The 21,383-nt window shown below is 40.0% G+C and overlaps 1 protein-coding gene across 5 annotated transcripts in view; it reads left to right on the top strand.

The window, feature by feature from the left end:
* The window catches only part of SGF29 (SAGA complex associated factor 29), a 33,709-nt gene that overhangs the window by 2,089 nt on the left and 10,237 nt on the right, over positions 1–21,383 (top strand). For 4 of the 5 annotated variants that reach the window (XM_085882873.1, XM_085882868.1, XM_085882871.1 and 1 more), the window contains 8 exons: positions 3,046–3,082; positions 4,088–4,163; positions 5,291–5,366; positions 5,577–5,649; positions 9,892–9,956; positions 10,191–10,320; positions 13,862–14,008; positions 18,306–18,341. In XM_085882873.1, the coding sequence (XP_085738999.1) occupies positions 4,089–4,163; positions 5,291–5,366; positions 5,577–5,649; positions 9,892–9,956; positions 10,191–10,320; positions 13,862–14,008; positions 18,306–18,341 (602 nt within the window). In that variant the 5' untranslated portion in view covers positions 3,046–3,082; position 4,088. The remainder of the gene's footprint in view (positions 1–3,045; positions 3,083–4,087; positions 4,164–5,290; positions 5,367–5,576; positions 5,650–9,891; positions 9,957–10,190; positions 10,321–13,861; positions 14,009–18,305; positions 18,342–21,383) is intronic. The other variant, XM_085882872.1, reaches the window with a different exon arrangement.

Below are 21,383 nucleotides of genomic sequence, written 5' to 3'. Positions count from 1 at the left end.
CTGAGATATAACAAACTTCGTTTTTTTGTTTTTTTTGACCAGGGTTCATTCAAAGTCTATCTTCTCCGACAGTTTTCATGGGAGCGGGCTGAATTTTTTTTGTCATGGAGGCTGAATGTGTTGCCCACAAACAATCATAGTTTGATTTTTGAATTTCGATATTTTTATTTTTTTAGATTTTTTTGAAAATTTCAAAGGCCCGTTGCTAGGCAACCGAGGGGTCCATAGCAACGGTTCTCAAATGTGCACAACTACGTCATGGTATGAACCTACCACCAGAGTTTCATCAAAATCGGCCTACGATTAACGGAGTACTGACCTGGACAGACAAGCAATCAGACAAGCCGGTAGGCGGACATGGGTAGTCGCCTACCCAATAGAAGCTGACACGATGGGCCCGTTCGATGGGGAATGACCTGAGGATTAAGCACAAGAAAATTCATGATTCCAGCTTCAAGGGTTAATGCTGCAGATTGTTTTTTCGTTAAAATACCCCCACATTTAGAGGTTTTTTGGCCGTTGCTCGGCAATGGAGGGGTCCATAGCAACGGTTCTTTCTCACACATAACTAGAACATACCATGGACCTACCATACCACTTTCATGCATATCTGGCTCATAGTCTCTGAGATATAACGAACTTCGTTTTTTTATTGTTTTCGACCAGGGTTCATTCAAAGTCTATCTTCTCCGACAGTTTTCATAGGATCCGGCTGGAAATTTTTGACAATATGATTGAATGTACTGCCCACAGTCGCTCGTGGCCCGATTTTTTTATTTTCAAAAAAATTATTTTTTTATGATTTTTCAAAAATTTCAAAGTCCCGTTGCTAGGCAACAGTAGTGTCCATAGCAACGGTTCTCATTTGCACTGAAATAGGTCATGGTATGAACCTGCCAACCATGTTTCATCAAAATCGACATTGTATTAACGGAGCACTGGACCGAACAGAGGGACAAACATATCGACGGAAAGACTGATAATTATCAGTAATAATACTAATTATCAGTTATTATAATAAGGGTAGAACAAATTTCAAAAAAAGATTTTTTTGAAATTTTTTTTTCGACAAGATCGACTACCCAACAAGCCGGTAGACGGACATGGGTAGTCGCCTACCCAATAGAACCTGACACGATGGGCCCGTTTGATGGGGAATGACCTGAGGATTAGGCACAAGAAAATTCATGATTCCAGCTTCAAGGGTTAATGCTGCAGATTGTTTTTTCGTTAAAATACCCCCACATTTAGAGGTTTTTTGGCCGTTGCTAGGCAACGGAGGGATCCATAGCAACGGTTCTTTCTCACACATAACTAGGACATACCATGAACCTACCATACCAGTTTCATGTATATCTGACTCAGTCTCTGAGATATAACGAACTTCATTTTTTTTTATTGTTTTCGACGAGGCTTCATTCAAAGTCTATCTTCTCCGACAGTTTTCATAGGATCTGGCTGGAAATTTTTGACAGTATGGCTGAATGTACTGCCCACAGTCGTTCGTGGCCCGATTTTTTTATTTTTGAAAAAACAATTTTTTTATGATTTTAAAAAAATTTCAAAGTCCCGTTGCTAGGCAACCAAAGGGGCGTTAGCAACGAGTACCTACGCGGCACAACGAGGTCATAAACACGTCCTACCACCCAAATTTCATCAAAATCGAACAACTGCAAGGGGGTCAAAAAGCTCCGACAAACACACACACGGACAGACCGACACCACGACCAACAAATAAGGGTAATAATAATATATATATATATATATATATATATATATATATATATATATATATATATATATATATATATAATATAGATAGATCGTAGATCAAAAAAAAAGTTTTAATCGAAAAAAGAAATTCGAATTTTTTTTTTTTCGACTCTATCGACGACCTAACAGACAAGCCGGTAGGCGGACATGGGTAGTCAATCAAGTCGAATTTAGTCGTTTTTCAGCCGTTACTAGCCAACAAAAGCGTCCATAGCAACGGTTGTTTCTCACAAATAACTAAGACATACCATGAACCTACCATACCAGTTTCATGTATGTCTGACCCATAGTTTTTTAATTAAGTTTCGTGAAGATCGGTTTAAAATTGTGACCTGTAGGCGATTGAAATACAAACAGACAGATAAACAAGCCGGTAGGTGGACATGGGCAGTCGATCAAGTCAAATTTAGTCGTTTTTCAGCCGTTACTAGCCAACAAAAGCGTCCATAGCAACGGTTCTTTCTCAAACATAACGAGGACATACCGTGAACCTATCATACCAGTTTCATGTATGTCTGACCCATAGTCTCTGAGATATAACGAACTTCGTTTTTTAATTTTTTTCGACCAGGGTTCATTCAAAGTCTATCTTCTCCGACAGTTTTCATGGGAGCGGGCTGAATTTTTTTTGTCAAGGAGGCTGAATGTGTTGCCCACAAACGATCATAGTTTGATTTTTGAATTTCGATATTTTTATTTTTTTATTTTTTTGAAAATTTCAAAGGCCCGTTGCTAGGCAACCGAGGGGCCCATAGCAACGGTTCTCAAATGCGCACAACTACGTCATGGTATGAACCTACCACCAGAGTTTCATCAAAATCGGCCTCCGATTAACGGAGTACTGGCCTAGACAGACAGACAGACAGACAGACATAACGACGGAAAACCTGACAATAAGGGTAGATAGATCGACTACCCAACATAACAACGGAAAACCTGACAATAAGGGTAGATAGATCGACTACCCAACATAACGGAAAACCTGACAATAAGGGTAGATAGATCGATTACCCAACAGAATTGCAGACAAAATCAACCAACATATTTGCAAATCTTTGATTTCGCAAGTAACGAGGAGTGAAAAACATAGTCCACCTTCGGTGGCAGAGGTAATGTTGATGATGATGATGATGATGATGATGATGATGATGATGATGATGATGATGATGATGATGATGATGACTGTGGGTTGGCTTAAATTATGTGGGAATATTATTGGTTTGATCACAAGTTGTCTCCAATCTCATGGTACTGTACTCTCCACCCATACAGGGTATCCCATCGGGATACAGCTGTTCTACAAGTAAAAGTGAGTCGAAAGATGTGATGATGTGTAGAGAATTGATTTATTGTATCACAAAGCCTTTGTGTCTGTTCGGCGGTGTGTTGGTGAAACATGAAACAAACTCGTGTGGAGTTCACCTGCCTGCCAGTGTAGATCATTCAAATGAAGAACCTTGGGGTTTCTGGACATATTGTGATGGTGTGTATGTTTGGAAGTCTCACTTTAGGTGTGGTTACCCCATGAGCAGTGGCTAATTGGGACCCGAGGGCAAGCCCGCAACCCCCGAGGGTAAAGTCTCAACCCCTGCGAGCAAAGTGACGCCCCCTGTGGGCAAGCCCGCGACCCTCGAGGGTAAAGTCTCGACCCCCTGCGAGCAAAGTCCCGATTCCTGTGGGCAAGCCCGCGACCCTCGAGGGTAAAGTCTCGACCCCTGCGAGCAAAGTCGCGACCCTCGAGGGTAAAGTCTCGACCCCTGCGAGCAAAGTCGTGACCCCTGAGGGCAGATACGAAGATAGTGGGAATGCTGGCAGAGCTTCACCAGCTTATAAAGCAAACGCTCAGTCCCACTGAGGGTAAAGTTGTGCCCCCTTAGATCATGATTTATGGAACTCTATCATTGTGTTTTTTTTTCAATGACATCATGACAGAGACTGTAACTTTTTAAGTGGTTTTCGATAAAATATGAATTTAGAAATTTTCAACCTATTCAACTAATTTGAACACTATGTATAGTAAAACAAGTTTTATTGGATGTATACGTGGGTTGAGATTCCTGTTTTGTAATTTTTCACCTGTTTTTATTTATTTATTGATGCTCACCAGCTTGCCTTGTTGCCAGTTGTCTAATTCATTTGGGATATCATTTATTTAATCATTCCTCAATTCACATATTGATTCAATCCATTTACCTGTTGATAGGTACTGGATCTTCACTGCCAGCTGAATGAACTATTTGCATTTTATAGGATTTCATTATTTGGAAACTGTGCGGCCTAATGTTGCGTCTGTTTTTTTTTATTTGTACGGCAGCATGGCGTCCTTACCTGCAGATACGAAGATAGTGGGAATGCTGGCAGAGCTTCACCAGCTTATAAAGCAAACGCAGGTTTGTAAAGTGCAGTTGGATGAAAAGTTTGGATATGGGTGTGGAGGTAAAGGAGGAGAATGAAGAAAAGGCATGTTGGGTGAAGGAGTTTGATGTGTTAAGAACTAGAGAGATGTCTATGGCACGCCATTACAAATTCCAACGGTTCCCACCTAAAACAAAGTTGAAAGATGGCATAAAGTTCCACAAGGAATGACCCAATATCAAGTTTTGAGTTCAATTTTTTTTATAATACTACTACTACCACTACTACTACTACATAATGAACAACTTTTTATGTGCAATTAATAATGCTTGTTAAATGCATTCTGCTTTCTTTAGAGGCAATAAATAAGAGAAACAGTTTCTTGCGGTTCATTTTACTAAGATTAAATACTAAGACAGGCCTCATGCTGGCTTAACGGTTAAGGTGCTTGGCTTAAGATCCTAGGGTCATGAGTTCAAGCCCCTGTCAGGCCGTTGAATTCACACCAGGTGGGATTGACTCAGCCCGTCATCCTTCCGAGCTTGACAAAATGAGTCCCATTATGCTGGTAAAAGGGGCAGCACAGCTGCGCCCCCAGAAATGGATCCAGCCAAGCAGCCACAGGCTGCATACAAATAAATAAATAAATAAATACTTCGACATACTTCATAAATGAAAGAGAAATTTAAGGGAAAATTCTTCCCTCAACCCTCACCATTTCAATGTCAAAATACGGATTTTACTCCTGTACTATCCTCTAAATGCTGAGCATCAAACTGGACGCAGCACTTGCCATTTATAAAGCCTTTGGTTTGCTCGGCAAGGAACGGAATCGAGCGGTCGCCCGACCAGCCTCGGAGCGTCCACTCAACCACAATGTCACAGAGTTTGGTCGTTTGAAATTTCCGTGCATAAACCGAAGCAACCTTGCCGATAACCTTTGGAACGTTTATTTAAAGTATTCTGAAGGGTGTGGAGAGTTTCTTTGTGGGTCTACAATGTTGCAACGTTTAAAATGAGGAAGCCATTTAAAATTGAAAACTTGATTGTCCCCAAATTGACCAGATCTGCTTTGCCTAATTTTACTCTAATTAGCAGGGTGCACACTTGAGTATTAAACTTAAATTGCATTTTTATTTCTCTCTCTATCAATGCTGAGCAGGAAGAGAGAACTCGCAGTGAGCACAACTTGCTCAACATCCAGAAAACTCACGAGCGCATGCAGAGTGAGCAGAAAAGTGAGATCCCACACTTTGCTGCGTCTTCCTCAACCACCAAATCGTACCACAGTGTTTCTTCCCTTCCATTCTTCCTGACATTACTTATGCTTCACCCTCAAGTTTCAAGTTTGAACCATCATCGATTACCTCATCACAACTATACTTGAATGAAAGTTTTCATTTTTGCTCCGCTTTTGTCTCTACATTGCCCCTCTGCGTTGCTTGCAGTTACACCGTATTACCGAACGAAGCTGAAAGGCCTGTATACGACAGCCAAGGTAGATGCGGAGGCAGAGTGCAAGTAAGTTTTATTTCCCTTCCCCAAGTTTGTCCAAACCCCCATTTAAACCTCTGTTCTTGCTCCCCCTTTTTATCGCCTTTTTTCATTCCTCCTCTTCCGATCCTCTCATTTCCACAAACAAAAGTCATCGGTGGTTGGTTGACTGCCTCTCTTGATTGTTCCTTCATCGCACTTTGTGGAGGAACGTAATGTTTTGGTTACATCGACTGTTGGGTTACAAACGAAGGTGTTCTTGTCTGACAATGGAGATACAGTGATGCTTTAGATGTGATTGCCTTCTTTGGGTATGCCTTTCTTTTGTTCCTGTTTGCTTTTTTTTCACCTCCGCCACCAAAGGTGGAAGGAGGTTATGTTTTTACCTCTGTCTGTTTGTAATGTAGAACATTTGATGTTTTTTTGGGTTTTTTTTAATGCTTCATATTGAGATTTTTTTCTTGATTGGGTTCAATTCCCCAATTGCAGAATGACAGGAAACACTGAAACTAGCAAGTAAGATCATTGGGTTAGAAAAGGTTAATGGGGGTAATAAAGATCTTTCACCTTAATGTTTTGGCGTGTCGATGCACTTTAACGTCTGATAGAGTGGATTTGAATGGAAAGCACTTGTTGTTATTCACAATAAAAATCTACAATTTAAATTCAATAATCAAGCTTCAGGTCTTAATCTTAAATATCCATCCATCCATCCGTCCATTGGGCTCATACTATGTTCAGAGCATTGGTGCTGCCGAAGCAGTCTCCTGGGCTGTTAGTGTTGGGCACAATCCTAGACGGGTCACCACTCCGACGCACGAAACTCAAATGGCTCAATCATCCCATCAAGCTGGTGTTCATTTTGCCGAACTCAGAATGATGACAGGCTGAGTCAACCCCACCTGGTATTATTTAAACAGCCGAGCGGGATTTGAACTCAGGACCCAAGGATCCCAAGCCTGCCACCTTAACCATGAAGCCAACACCAAGCATACAATCCTAAATAACCCTGCAGTGAATCCAAAGAAACGGAAATCTGTCAATCTCAGAATTTAAAAATGAGCATTGAAATGTCAGGTGACATGGTGCATCACTACGATGATCGTGTTCACGTGAAATTGTTCAAGTTTAAAATTATTAGGAATATTGTTGCGGAGTTCATGACAGCCAAATGGTTGAGAAGCTCCAGGCCAGATTATGGGCCGATTCACTACGATACCTATCCCAATTTGGAACTCCACGCCCGGTCGGGCAGCGCGTCGAGCACCCTGCATCCAGTGCCAGATTTAGACTTGGTGAGGCCCTAAGCTGTGTAAAGCTTGGATGCCCCTTGTTAAAATATTACACCAGAAGGTCTCAAAAAAATTGAAAACATAAATGCCTTTTAATTATTTCTCAAATCATCCAAAATTGATTACTCTTACTCTATTAGCCATAAGCTGAATAAGTTCATCACGTATTGTCTTGGACAAATATGAAGGAGACCCCGATCCTCTGTTTCCATACTGTTTTTTTGTTGTTGGAAAGAAATGGATCAAACTTAGCAATTAATTCTAACAGGCCAAGGTAGTTGCCATTATTTGGCGATTCTGCGGCTTAATGGCGCTTTTTTTTTTTTTGTCATGATTGTTTCCCGCACCAAGGTAGCAGTTTTTTTTGGCCTCATTCACACATTTTTACACGTCTTCTCACATTTTTTGAGGCTCCTGCGGATTGTGAGACCCGAAGCTGTAGCTTGTTTAGCTTCTGCCAAATCCGGCACTGCCTGCATCACCGGAGTCCTGCATCGCTGTGAAATCAGGCCGCTAGAATGGATTACACTGGGGGGTTTGCCTTTGCTTTCCCAGTGATAGTCAGGGCAGGAACTTGGAACTGAGATCGGGTGCTGTAGATTTCTTGCCTCCTCTTTGCGAAGGAGACCATGCGATCTTTAACATCAAATGACTAATGCCGGCAGACGAGTCTCTTAGTCAAAAGACAACTGGCTTCATAACTTTAACGTCCACCAGCTAATGTGAGCAGACTCGTCACGGTGCACTTTGTGACGATTCGAGACCCTGCCTGCAAAGCAGCAATCCCACATTATATAGTCTTACCAAGAATCAAACACAGATTAGACAATTCACAGGTAAGTGCTTGCAGGGTAGAAAACCAAGAGCAAGGCTGAGGGCAACAAATCTGGACAAACGACATACACTCTTCAGTGTAAGTGCGGAGGTCCGAGATAGCCAATGGAGCCGGTAAGAGAATTATGTGGTTGTGGGAAGGAATGCGAAGTCTGGTGTATTTTGGTGATTGGTAGGGTTGAGTGCAGGACTTTGGCTGTGAGTGATGCAGTTACAGCGAGGTGAGTTTTTGTGAAGCATGGTGAAAATCCTGTACAGATGCTTATCTGTTTTTATTTTTTCTAACAGAATGGAATGAACAAATGCATGTCCAAAATAAATAAATCACAATTTGGGTGATATAAGTTCGTGCGATCAGCGAAACAATTGAATCCTCGTCTCTCACAGCTCTTTTGAATGCTACACCAATGTTGTTGACACCTTCATCATTTATAAACTTCACACCACGCAGATGTTCTTGGAGTGGCTGAAATATGTGAAACCACAAGGTGACAAGTCTGGACTATTTTGGATGACTTACAAATTCCAAACCTTCTCTGCTGTAGTATTGGCCATCACATTTGTAATGTGAAGGCGATAATTATCGTGCAGGAAATTTACACCTTGAGACAGCATACCTGGCCTTCATTTACATATCTCTTGTCTTACTCTATTGTGTAGCAAGTCAATGTTTCACATTGATGATTTCCCCACTTTTTGGAAATTTCACGTTATTACTTCTGCCACCGAAGGTGGAGGGAGGTTATGTTTCAACCCCTGTCTGTCTGCCTGTCTCTCTGTCCGTCTGTCTGTCTGTCTGTCTGTCTGTGAACAGGATATCTTAAAAAGTTGATGGATTCAGACGAAATTTGAGGGAGAGGTAAGGTGTTTGACAAGGACTAAATTATTCGATTTTGGTGAAGATTCGCATCCGGATGTTAGAATTTTTTAAAAGTGATTTTCACCATTGAGAGATGGGCCAAAAACGATATAAATAGCACAACATCTCAAAAAGTTTTGGACGGATTTGGATGAAACTTGACTGGACATGTTGAGTGTGCGACAAAGACGCATAAATTCGATTTTGGTGAAGATCCAGATCGGGATATTAGAATTTTTTTTAAGTGATTCTTCACCATTGAGAGATGGGGCCAAAAAAGATTCACACATACAGTAGCATGATATTTCATGAAGTTGTAGATGAGTTGTTTAGGTGACAAGAACAAGTGGATTCGATTTTGGTTCAGGTCCGAATCCAGATCCGGCCTATCAATTGGATACAAAACCTAAACTGTTCGGCTTGGCAGAGGTATGTGCTCGACCAAGTGCCGTTCTAGTTTAAACACTTACTAAGCTTTCCAGCTAATGGCTTAACCTTCTTTTAGATTCATATTATTTGCTATGGGGGACTAAGAATGTCTCCGCTCCATGGCAGCTCACTTTGACTCTGGAATGAAATGATGGACCCAGGTGTCTATTGCCACAGTTTTGTTGAATAAATCACCACCCTTATTCTGATAGTGTTCCATGAGCCCTCTTGCAATGGCCACATGAGCTGCCTTGAGATCAAATGTGAGGATCTTCTGATATCCACCTTGCATTATAACCTCAAAGAATGTTGAGTGCGAATGAGTAATTGTTTCCAGACATCCAATTGTTGTGCAATTTCACTTGTAGTGATCCTGTGATTCTCCAAAATTACCTGTTCAGCACGTGTCATATTTACTTGACTTGCAGCAGTTGGTTGCAAGTGAGAATGCTCAATATTGCTCAACAACTCGATTTGCAGCAATCTTTTTTTTTTAACACACCGCAACATTTAAACACAACTATGTGAAAAACATGGCTCAACAATTCTTCAAACAACCTGAATTTCAGATGCTTTGATATCTTCCCACTTGATGATTCTTCTTAATGACATACCTCTGTTCCAATGGCCACCATTTCGGGTTTTACTATGAATGCTTTTTGGGCAGCGTTGATGTCACTTTCTGGACAATTCATCCAAGACAAATAGTTTTGCACAAAATTTCATTTGTTGAGCTATTATTCCTGACATGTTCACTGATTTTATAAAGTCCACGTCAACCTTGATCCGCCCTCATTAGTATTAATTATTTATTTTCTTCATCTTTTTGTTATTGCTGTACTATCTTCTTTCTAGCATTCTGCGCAAGGCTTTGGATAAGATTGCAGAGATCAAGGCTGATTTGGAAGAGCGGAGAATTGGTACGTAAGGTGGGGCAGTTGTTTTGTGGAGGGTATAATCTTTCATTTAGCCTAAAAATCCATTTCATGGGTTTGATACATATGAACTACCAAAATTATTTGAAGCTGTTTAAATCAACAATCTATTCAATTGAAAACTGGATTTTTCATAAACATTATGATGTGAATGCTTCATATTGAGGTTGTGCAATTTAAATTTTCTATGCCATCACTGCTGTGGCTGGTTACCTGCAGCTGCTCGCCAGGTTGGCTCTTACTCTGCAGTGGACGTGCCTCGAAAGACAATGCGTCGTGGAGTGCTGATGAGCTTATTACAGCAAGCAGCACTCACACTTCCCCTCTGGATTGGAAAGCCTAATGAGAGGTATCTACTTTTGTCTTCCCTGTCCATTCCAAATGACGTCTTGATTTTTTTTTATACATTTTTTTTTTACATACATGGCCGAGGCTCATGGAAGAGTGAGATTTAGTGAACTGTTCCCTCCCCTCCCACCTCTCTTCCTGTTCATTCAATAATTTTGCTGATTATGCACAACTGCTACCCCCTGTCAGTTCATACCATCCACTACCTTGTGAGCCAGCTGAACTCAACCAATTAAACAATATTTATATTTGCCAATTCCACAGTGAGGTTTTTTCACAATATCAAATTAGAACACAAGGAAATAGCAATGTACTTTGACTGCATATGGGGTTGGAACATGAGTCATGGCTTCATGATGCAAAAGCTCATATTGTAACAACACCTTTCCTGCTCAAACATCTGAATGATAACGACATCCATTTTATTTTTTACCATGTTTTTTTGAAAAAAAACCGGGGGGTATTGAAGTTGGGTGTGTGTGTGTGTGTGTGTGTGTGTGTGTGTGTGTGTGTGTGTGTGTGTGTGTGTGTGTGTGTGTGTGTGTGTGTGTGCGTGCGTGCGTGCGTGCGTGCGTCCATCCGCCATGCTATCTCCTAAACTGTTGGGTAGAAATTCACCAAATTTCTGCCTGTAATTGGTAGTTATGATCACCACATGGCAAGAATGTGTGAGAGCCATATCATTTTTGGCCCCACCCTCTAAAGCCCTGGGGTGGGGTCAAAAGATATGAGAAAATACAACTATGGCCACATTTTAAAACATTTTTAATGAAAGTTTGTATATGCAATCAACATTGGGGTACACATGAAATATGTAACGAGTTCTTGGATTTGATCCCCGGTTTATGCCCCAGTGGTGGGGACTTGAGTTCACAGGGGTAAAAATTGAAGAAGAAGAAAAAAATTAATTTAAAATGTCATATTTGGTCATTCCTGATGACCATCTTATTGCTTTGACTTATTGCCATCTTTCAACTTTGCTTTAGGTGGGAAGAATGGGGATTTGCGCTGACATGCCACCGACTTCGCTCAATTTGTCCCCACTTAAGATCTTCGGGTCTTGAGTTTGAGCCACTGTCAGCCGCTGAATTAACACCAGGGGGTTGACTCAGCCTGTCATCCTTCCGAGGTCGGCGAAATGAGTACCAGTGTAGCAGCCAAAAGGCTGCACACGAAGGGAAGGAGTATTGATGACTTTATTAAATCTGGTATTGGTGTGGCGCAGGCATGATGGGCCAAATGGCCTCCTCCTGCACATAATTTCCTTGTAAATTATTCAATCCAATATGGTTGCCAAACCATGTGACCTATTAATTATTCTTTAACAAACTTGTCTACCCAAGGCTTGGGGAACATTTGTGTGAAGTTTCCCCTCAATTTGTTCAGCTGTTTTGGAGAAGATTTTTTTGAGTAAGTTTTAGGGTAAATCCGATATGGCTGCCAAACCATGTGACCTAAGACGTCATATGTGTGAACCTTTTGTTTCTCATGGATAGGCGGTCATATGTGTGAAGTTTCACCTCGATCTGTTCAGCCACTTCAGAGAAGAAGATATTTGAAAGTTTTTTTCTTCAAAAAATTTGGCTGCCGAATAACATGACCGATGTCATCAAATTTTTTTCTGTGGACCATTTTATCCCAAGATGCCCCTCAAAATTTTTCATACTGATCAGATGTAGCGTTCTGCATATGCAATTATGATGTCATAACGAAGGTATCTATGACATCATAAAAATCTCACTCATTCCCCATGAGGAGTACTTGCTGTGTGCCAAGTGAATTTTTTCCTTGGTGCAGTTTCAGAGATGACGTCATAATTATGATTAAAACGATCTACATGAGTAGTTGCACCGATGGTGAAAATTTCGTCACAATCCGACAAGCGGTTGCGGAGAAAAACATGAAAGCTCTGTGCGGACAAACAGACAAACAAACAAACAAACAAACAAACAAATGAAAAATCGTGCTGAGCACGACACTTGGCGAATTAGTTGACCTTTCCGTGTGGTGGTCCAAGCTGTAATGTCATGGAATGTGTGGTGTTTATTTGTTCGTACATTGATAAAATAACGCGACATCACAAATAACAATTATCAGGCACGCGTTGTCATGGTAACGGCAGCAGATTGAAAATTTTCACAACTCATTTAAAGCCACCATGTGACATTCAACAACTTATCATCGATGCTTGTTGCCTTCATTCTGATCGTAGAAAATATTTGAAAATACCTTGGAACATTGCTTTTCAACCAGCTTTACGATCCCGTTATCAGGCTTGAAATATGTTGTAAAACAAAAATATGTATCTTATATGTGTGTTTTTCATGTTTTGGGTGACCCTGACCTTGACCTTGGGTCAATTTCGATCAAACTTTGTACACATGTTAATATTACATGCATAAATAGACAGTATAAGTTTCAATATAATAAGTGCAAAACTGTTTGAGAAATAGCCATGTGTAATTCACAAAATTCCCCATTGGTTTATAATGGGCGATAATATAAAGTGATGCAGAATCCAGATCCTGACCTTGAACATCACCAAAAGGCACATATCTTTTTGCACTGTGGATTTATATCAGCTGTTAAAATTTCATCCAAATTGGTTAAGAATTGTTACCTGTAGAACGAATCGAATTTTTTTTAAATCACGCCAATAGCTAAAAACTTTGATGTCATACGCTTGCGGAAACTGTGCATAATTTGTACTAACATGCATTTTAAAACATTTAGATATTCCATTGAAGTTTGTTTTGGCGTCAACAGGAAGTCACTACGACTTCCGGTCACTGAGTTTTGTCCAAAAATGTGTTTTCACGTTGTGTAACATCACGTCGTGACGTTTAGTCCGATTAAGACAGGGTTTGGACGCGGACCATCTCAGGTGGATTGCCTATCAGGTGTAAAAATTTAAGAATGACTGGTCCAGCCGTTTGGGCTGTAGACGACCGGACAAACAAACAAACAAACAAACCAACAAACGGAACAGACCAACATACTTGACAAAATCGAAGATTTCGCCAAGTAACAAATGGACCCGAGGGTAATAAAGCCACGTACCAAGTTTTAGTTGCATATATTGAAGGGTATGGGGAAAAAAAGTTTGAACAACCACAGGTGGGATGGACAAATGGCAAACCTATCGTCCCGTCCAGTGAAACTAGGAGGTGATTAATTAGAGTAAATATCAATCGATTTTGGAATGCTTGATAAGCCCAGTAACAACCTCTTTTGGGGTGTTTGGTAAACTAAAACGAATCCCATTATCTTCCTTGCCTTGTTAAGACTTATGTTGTGACTTTTTGCCACACCATTAGATCCTGCTTTACATAATACTTGGATGGCGTTTTATTCAGCTTTGATGCTTGCTGCAAATAGCATTTTTTCGGATTGACTTTGGAACGAAAAATTAAAGCCAGTTAATCTTGTTATTTTTGTTCATTTTCCTGAAATGAACGTTTTTCTGTTTTTGTCCACCTAAGTACTCGCCTGATCTTTACTGTAACATTTGTATCTGTTTCTCCTCTTTTTCAATTCTATAGGCCTCCTCCATTGTGTGGAGCTGTGCCGGCTGCAGGAGATTATGTAGCTCGTCCTCGAGACAAGGTGGCAGCCAGGGTTCGTGGCCCAGACGCTGACGAGCAATGGATTTTGGCTGAAGTCGTCAGCTACAATTCAACAAGTAACAAGTCAGTCTTGTTCTTTATTGTGTGGAAGAGGGAATAAGGGAAAGAAGGGGTTTCTTCATCTCAAATCTAGTTTTATTTTTGCTGATAAGGATTTTGAATATTTATATTCTTGTACTTATGGTGCCCTTTAATTGTCCCTTATTTGTTTATTCTTTCCCAGAGCAAGGCTCATGGAAGAGCAAAGTAGAACTGACAATGGGGCAAACATCAAATAAATGACAAAAGAGAGGAAGGAGGAGCCGAAACTGAAACTAACAAGTGAAATTGTTTAGTTGAGGGGGGGTTAATGAGGATAACAAAGACAATGACTCAGAATTGTGGATGACAAGAGATGATGGTGCACAATTTGCTTGTATTCCTGGAGGGGAACATGAGACAGAACAGCCTCTGAAAGGTGGTTCCACAGACGGGAAATGCGAGGAATAAAAGGCCTTTTTATATAATATCCATTTCATATAATGGACTTTATATTCTTACAAGTCAGTTACTGCTTTCTGGTGGGCAGTGTATTGGTACAGTGTGATGTTAACACTTGCACATCTATTATTCGATGCAAAACAAACTGTTTGTTAGATATGCTAGTGTACTGTTTGGTGAGGCGAGATCCTTATGCAAATAATACAGTAAAGTAAAAAGATGACGAGTTAAAATGTCGTGATTCGACTTTAGTCAGCATAGAAAGATCACCAAGGTTTGAGAACTTTCTGGCTCCTGCTGGATATCGAACCATCTGTCTATCGCGAGCGGTTTGTAGAGCGAGGGCCTTCTGCGAGTGTTCCCGTGCACAATTATATAAATGGGAAGTCAAGTGTAAGAAGAACAGCCAGCCAAGAGTTTCTTTGTTGTGTGCCATCCTGTGTTTGCATCTTTTGCTTTGACTTTGAAATGAACTGAAGTTTAGAGTTCACCCATCTGGCGGTTTTGGTCGGGTCGAGTAAAGAATGATTGCATTCTGCAACGTAAATGATGGAATTTATATCATGGATCATAATGGACTTTGGTTTTTCCTTTAACTTTGACTGCATATTCCAACAACATTTCCTTTTGGCAACCACAAATCATCATATGTCAATGAAGTCGACAGATTTTGTGAATCCAGGGAGATATTACTTGGATATGTACCGGGAGTCCTTGCTTAATGCTCAGGATACGTTCCCACAAAGTCGAGTGTTTTGCGAAAAAGTATAAATCGAAAACGGTTTTCCCATTGACATAATGTTAAAAACTGAAGATGCGTTCCTGAGCAGTAATTTTCGGTCATCCTTCGCTCACTAAAGTAAATATTAAAGATGTACGAACTACAGGAATTCATACAGAACATAAATATATGTATGAATAATTTAATACTAATGACTAACTAAATAAGTAAATGGAGAAAATAGATAAATGTTAGTGGAAATGGAGAACATGGACATTTTAATAAATTACTGCACGTAAATATGTACTGTCCTCCACAAAAAAATATTGGTGTGTAATGCATGTCAATGCCTGAGAAGTTTAGGTGACGATTTGAGAGATTACTAAGAGTGAGGCAGAGCTTTCTTCCTCTTCCTCTGAATCTGGCTGGTTTCGTGCGTGGCTGGAAAAGTTCCTTTTCTTGTTGAAGGAGTTGATGGGGTTTCCTGATGTTTGAAGAAGGGAAGAAGAGTGATCTGAACAGCTTTCTTCTTCTGGTTTACTGTAGTTCCTCATGAAGGGTTTTGGGAAAGTTTGGCAAAATATATTCTCAATGAAAGTCAGACAATCACTCAACAACAGACACCGAGTGAGTGGAACCGAAACTGAAGCCAGAACTGGTAAATTTTAGAGGAACTGAACCTGGAACTGGATCTGCCAAAAAAACCAAGACATTAACTTATTTCAACATCGGCACTCACAGTGAGATATTGGCCAGAGGAGAAGAGAGAGAAGAGAGAGACAGACAGAGACAGAGCACACACACATACACGGTGGGAGGGAACAAATTCCTGCACTGGAGTGTAGGATCATGGAAGAAATGCCATTGAGAAACAAAGACAAGACTAGAGGGGGAGCACTCGGTAGAGTGCAAAACCTCCGCCGCCAATACTGCTAGGTCACTCAAGTGAACCTGATATCCTATTCATTCAATTTGACGTCAACAGTGCTCATAGAATTATAGTTTTCAACTTTCCCTTTTACTTTTAACTTTTACAAACTCAATTCATTCGTCATAACTAGATTCCTTGAGACAGAAATTGATTTTATGTGGGTATATCCACCTGAAGTTCCAAAATCAGCTGCAATTATAATTTTGGCATGTTTTTTGTTGGAAATCACTTATAACATGCAGAAATGCAAAAAAAAAAAAATCGAAATTTTGTTGAAAAAAAATCAATTTTTTTTGTCTAACAAATTTTTTTTGGGGGGGGGTTGGAAATCACATAAAACATGTAGAAATGCAAAAGAAAGAAATCGAAATTTTGTTGAAAAAAAAGTTGCAAAAATAAATTTTTCTCCAACAATTTTTTTTGGGTGGGGGTGGTGGTGGGGTTGGAAATCACTTAAAAGATGTAGAAATGCAAAAAAAAAAATTCAAATACTTTTTCAAATTGGTCGCCATAGTGGCCATATTGGATTTTGGACCAAGTCCAAAATCTAATGGCATGATCCTTGGACCAGACCTAACCCCCCCCCCCCACAAAGTTTCGTCAAAATCCGTCGAGTTTTTCCGTAATACTGTTCACAAACAAACAAACAAACAAACAGAAAGGGGTGAAAACAGTAACCTCCATCCATCTTCGATGGCGGAGGTTAACAAGACATGATACCAAAGCCCACAAATACAATCATTGTTCCTTCATGCTCAATGCCCATAACAAGATGCAACATAAACATTAACATGCGTTGATTCTGTTGTCTGGTCCTCGAGCCGCAAAATCAAAAGTTTTTCTATCTCAGGGATCACTCCACTCCTTTTCTTGGTAATTTCCTTCGACTTCATTGGTGCAGATGCCTTCACGTGTTTGAGAATTCTCACTTTGTGCTCGAGTACCGTCATGATCGTAGACCGGTTAAGTAAAAGGATAGTGAATGTCCGATTTGTGAAGGAGTTTCCCCTCTATCAGCTATCAGACAGTTTTGTAATGTCTAATTTAATTTCCAACTGAAGGATCTTACGTTTCTTTGATGCATGAGCATCACTTGCTCATATTAAAGGTGTCTTACACTTCTCTGACATTCCGAGGGTCACGACGGTGCAGTTTATTCTGAGGAAAAGTTTTTAAAAATTTGCCGACATGAAAAAGCGTTAACACGAAAATGATGAAGCCTTCACCGAAAACTGGTGTAAGTTCTTTAAAAGCAGTAATGTGAAAAAGCGTTGGTGGAATGGGCATGTAAAGAGGACTCCCTGTAGGCAAGTGTTGCCAACGATTAAGAAATTGTTCATGAAGTACAACACAGGGTTGCCTACGAGTTCAGCCAGTGGAGGCCTTTCAATGTTGGCCAGGATATTTAAAATCCAAAATGAAAGGGTCATTCGGCTTACTCATTTGAAATGTTACTCTTAAGTCATATCAACAAGTGTTTCCATCACCAGACATTGTATCTGCATAGCCCTGTATAATTTCCTTGTTAAAACCAAATACTGCTTCGCACCTGCCATTGATTTCATTATCTTTCATGTAAATAGACATTCTTGTAATGAACTAGTTTTTGGGGGAGGGGTGTTTGTAACTGGTTGATGTAAAAGTAGCAAGCTACATTTTGGAAATAGTTTCAAGAGTGGTTAGCTAACTTTATCAGACCTTTCAAATATAGCTTGCAGCTTTTTCAGAGTAGCTTGTAGATACTTTCGAAAAGATAAAAGTTTGCCAACACTGTTGTGAAGCATAATAAAAAAAATTGTATGAAGTGCATAACCCCTTTTTGTGTAAATGTGTTCATCGTTTTTCTTCTCGTCTTTAATAATGAATGTTTCAAGCAGGGGGCCAAGTTTATTGCAATTGTTACTTCATGTCTACATTCAAATTGCTTCTTTTAAATCTTCCACAAAATGTGGCTTTAGTTCATTCTAATTGTATTACATTTACTCTTCGCTGTAACCTTGTCTTTTTGCAATACCGCCCTCTTTAGAAAGCTGAACTAATTTTTATTCATACTGATAGCTTTTTTTATTTATTAATATTTTGCACCGCTGATGGTGATTGAATGAGTCATAAATGCTGCTTTTGTGTCGAGGTGTCAATTTTTTGTTTAAAAATGATGTAATCGTTTAACTTGGAAGGTCTACCAAGGAATGTTTCCCATTCTATGAATATTTTGTTGATTTCTGCAGATATGAAGTGGATGACATCGATGAGGAAGGCAAAGAGTAAGTGAAAGAGAGCAAAATAGATTGTTGTACAAGAATATTTCTTGATTTTATAAATCGTCATTCCAATTAATGCACATTCAATCAAAACATATATATATATATATATATATATACATATATATGTATATATACACACATTTATGCATGTACATATACATATATGATGAAACCCCAACATTCATGATTCAACATTTGCGGTTTATAAAATCTTCGCTGATTTTACTTTCGCGGCCCGTGTGCTGTCACTATTCATAGTTTTTCCAGGTGCATAAACCATCTCCCACTAGCTGTGCGCAGAAAGCAGTTCTGAAACCATCTCCCACCAGCCACGCATAAAGCAGCTCTGAAACCATCTCCCACCAGCCATGCATAAAGCAGCTCTGGAGCCATTTCTCACCAGCCATGCATAAAGCAGCACTGAAACCTTCTCCAACCAGCCGCGCATAAAGCAGCTCTGAAACTATCTCCAACCAGCCGCGCATAAAGCAGCTCTGAAACCATCTCCCACCAGCCGCGCATGAAGCAGCTCTGAAACCATCTCATTTGTTCATAGCATTAAAAAAATCGGGCCCAAAGGGGGTCTACAGCAGTTGTCCCCCAAAATAGGGATTTGCTTTCTTCTCAGAAACTACACATTCAACACCTGTAACGTAACAAAATTTGTTCACAATATAAATAAAAAAATTGTGGTCTAAAGGGATTTAAGGGGGGGGTTGACCCCAAAATATGTATTTGCTTTCTTCTCCAAAATTACACAAAATTTCGATGATACTTGAACACAACCTTCATCAACTGTGATGTACCAAAGTTTGTTGACAACAAAAAAAAATTGGGGTCTAAGGTGTCAAGCACTCACCTATGTGGGGGTGGGGGGGTTGCCCCCCAAAAAGGTATCTGCTTTTTTTCTCAGAAACTGCACACAATTCCAATGAAACGACTTCAACCTTCATCACCCGTGATGTACCAAAGATTGTTCACGACATGAAAAATATCGGACACTAAGTGGGTGTATGGGGGGGGGTTACCCCCCAAAATATGTATTTGCTTTCTTCTCTGAAACTACACACCCAATTTCCATTAAAATTGATCACAACCTTCATCACCTACGATGTACCAAAGTTTTTTTTACACGATATTTACTAAATCGAGGTCAAAGGGGATTTACGGGTGTGTGGGGGGAGGGGTATGTTTCCACTCAAAATAGGTATTTGCGAAAACATTGCTTCATTGGTACATTTTGCTGATTTCATCCCATGTTGACCTCCTCCTCGGCATCATTCCAACTGGGGTATTGCCCCTATTTCTTTAATGCATGTCTCAATATCAAAGTGAGGGGTGGATTATAATAGCAGGTCACACAAAAAGGTTAAACAAACACCCTCTTTTGGGGTGTTTGGTAAACTAAAACGAATCCATTTATCTTCCTTGCCTTGTTAAGACTTATATTGTGACTTTTTGCCACACCGTTAGATCCTGCTTTACATAATACCTGGATGGCGTTTTATTCGGCCTTGGTTATATCAAACCAAGGCCGAATTATATATATATATATATATATATATATATATATATATATATATATATATATATATATATATATATATATATATATATATATATATATATATATATATATATGGTTATTATATCAAACCTTGGTGATTTAAAAATAAAATTGCACATTGTCAGCAGATGAGACACCTTTTGAGGCACCCACCGCACGGCACCTACGGGGCCCAACAAAGGCAGAAACATACATTCAATCGATGTGTTAGATTAAAAGCACGAGTACTTGCACCAAAACGAACAAATAAGCAGCTTGGAGAGCGCTCTCCAATTGGCTTAAGCACTCAAGGAAGCACTTCAACAAAACAGTTCATAAGGAACAGCTGGCTTGGCAAGCGATTAGTGATCACTGAGCCGTCATATTAAGCACTCACCTCCCAGAGATGCCGAAATGTCTGACTGAATTGGACAAATTAACACTTTTTTATAGCAGTCGGAACTGCTGCTAAGTATAATTCTGGAGCTTAAATTTTGTATTTAAGTTTATTTTAAGAGATTCTCGAGGTTATGGCATGTGCGGAAATGAAATAAAGCTACGAACGCTGGCGTCTCCCAGCGTTTATAAGCATTGCAATGTATCCAGCGATTCATAGGCATGATGATCAGCCATTCGATGATATGAGTGACGATAGTGAAAAAAAAAACTTTATCGTTCATAAATTGTTGCAGCCTGTTCCAAGTCAAGGCATGGTTGAGCAGGCCAAAAAAATGGCGAATTGAGACTCCAGCGTGGGACAGCAAGGTGACCTGCTGTATGATGAACCTTGGTAAAGGATAATTAAATAAAGCCGTTAATTATCGTCAAAAGGGGTATTAAAATTACCCCAAACACCCCAATTTGCACTCGTACACTGAGGCGACAGACACGCGCGTGCGCGCGCACACACACACACACACACACACACACACATACACACACACACACACACACACACACACACTTCTTCTTCTTCTTCTTTCGGCTGCTCCCGTTAGGGGTCGCCACAGCGGATCATCCATATGATCCGCATAGTGATTTGGCACATGTTTTACGCCGGATGCCCTTCCTGACGCAACCCTGGTCGCCTCTTACGACACAGGGATATGGAACACCTATTTTAACCGTGGTATACACCGGCCCAGTACACTGGTACTCATTTCGCCGACCTCGGAAGGATGACAGGCTGAGTCAACCTCCTGGTGTATTATTAAGTGGCTCAACGGGGCTTCAACTCAGGACCTTTTGGATCCCAAGCCGCTGCCCAAACCACTGCGCCAACACACCAGGCTTTGTGTGTGTGTGTGTATATATATATATATATATATATATATATATATATATATATATATATATATATATATATATATATATATATATATATATATATATATATATATATATATATATATATAATATTGTTGTGGTTGACGAAATTCGCAAACCACTATTCAGGTCCCGTAGGTGAGATATCTCTGTAAGTATATGTGTAGTTA

The sequence above is a fragment of the Eptatretus burgeri genome, chromosome 5, assembly GCF_056783735.1.
Source record: "Eptatretus burgeri isolate ZD-2024b chromosome 5, Ebu_testis_v1, whole genome shotgun sequence".
Classification (NCBI taxonomy): domain Eukaryota; kingdom Metazoa; phylum Chordata; class Myxini; order Myxiniformes; family Myxinidae; genus Eptatretus; species Eptatretus burgeri.
Note: the sequence above shows the minus strand (reverse complement) of the source record. Positions and strands in the feature narration are given on the sequence as shown.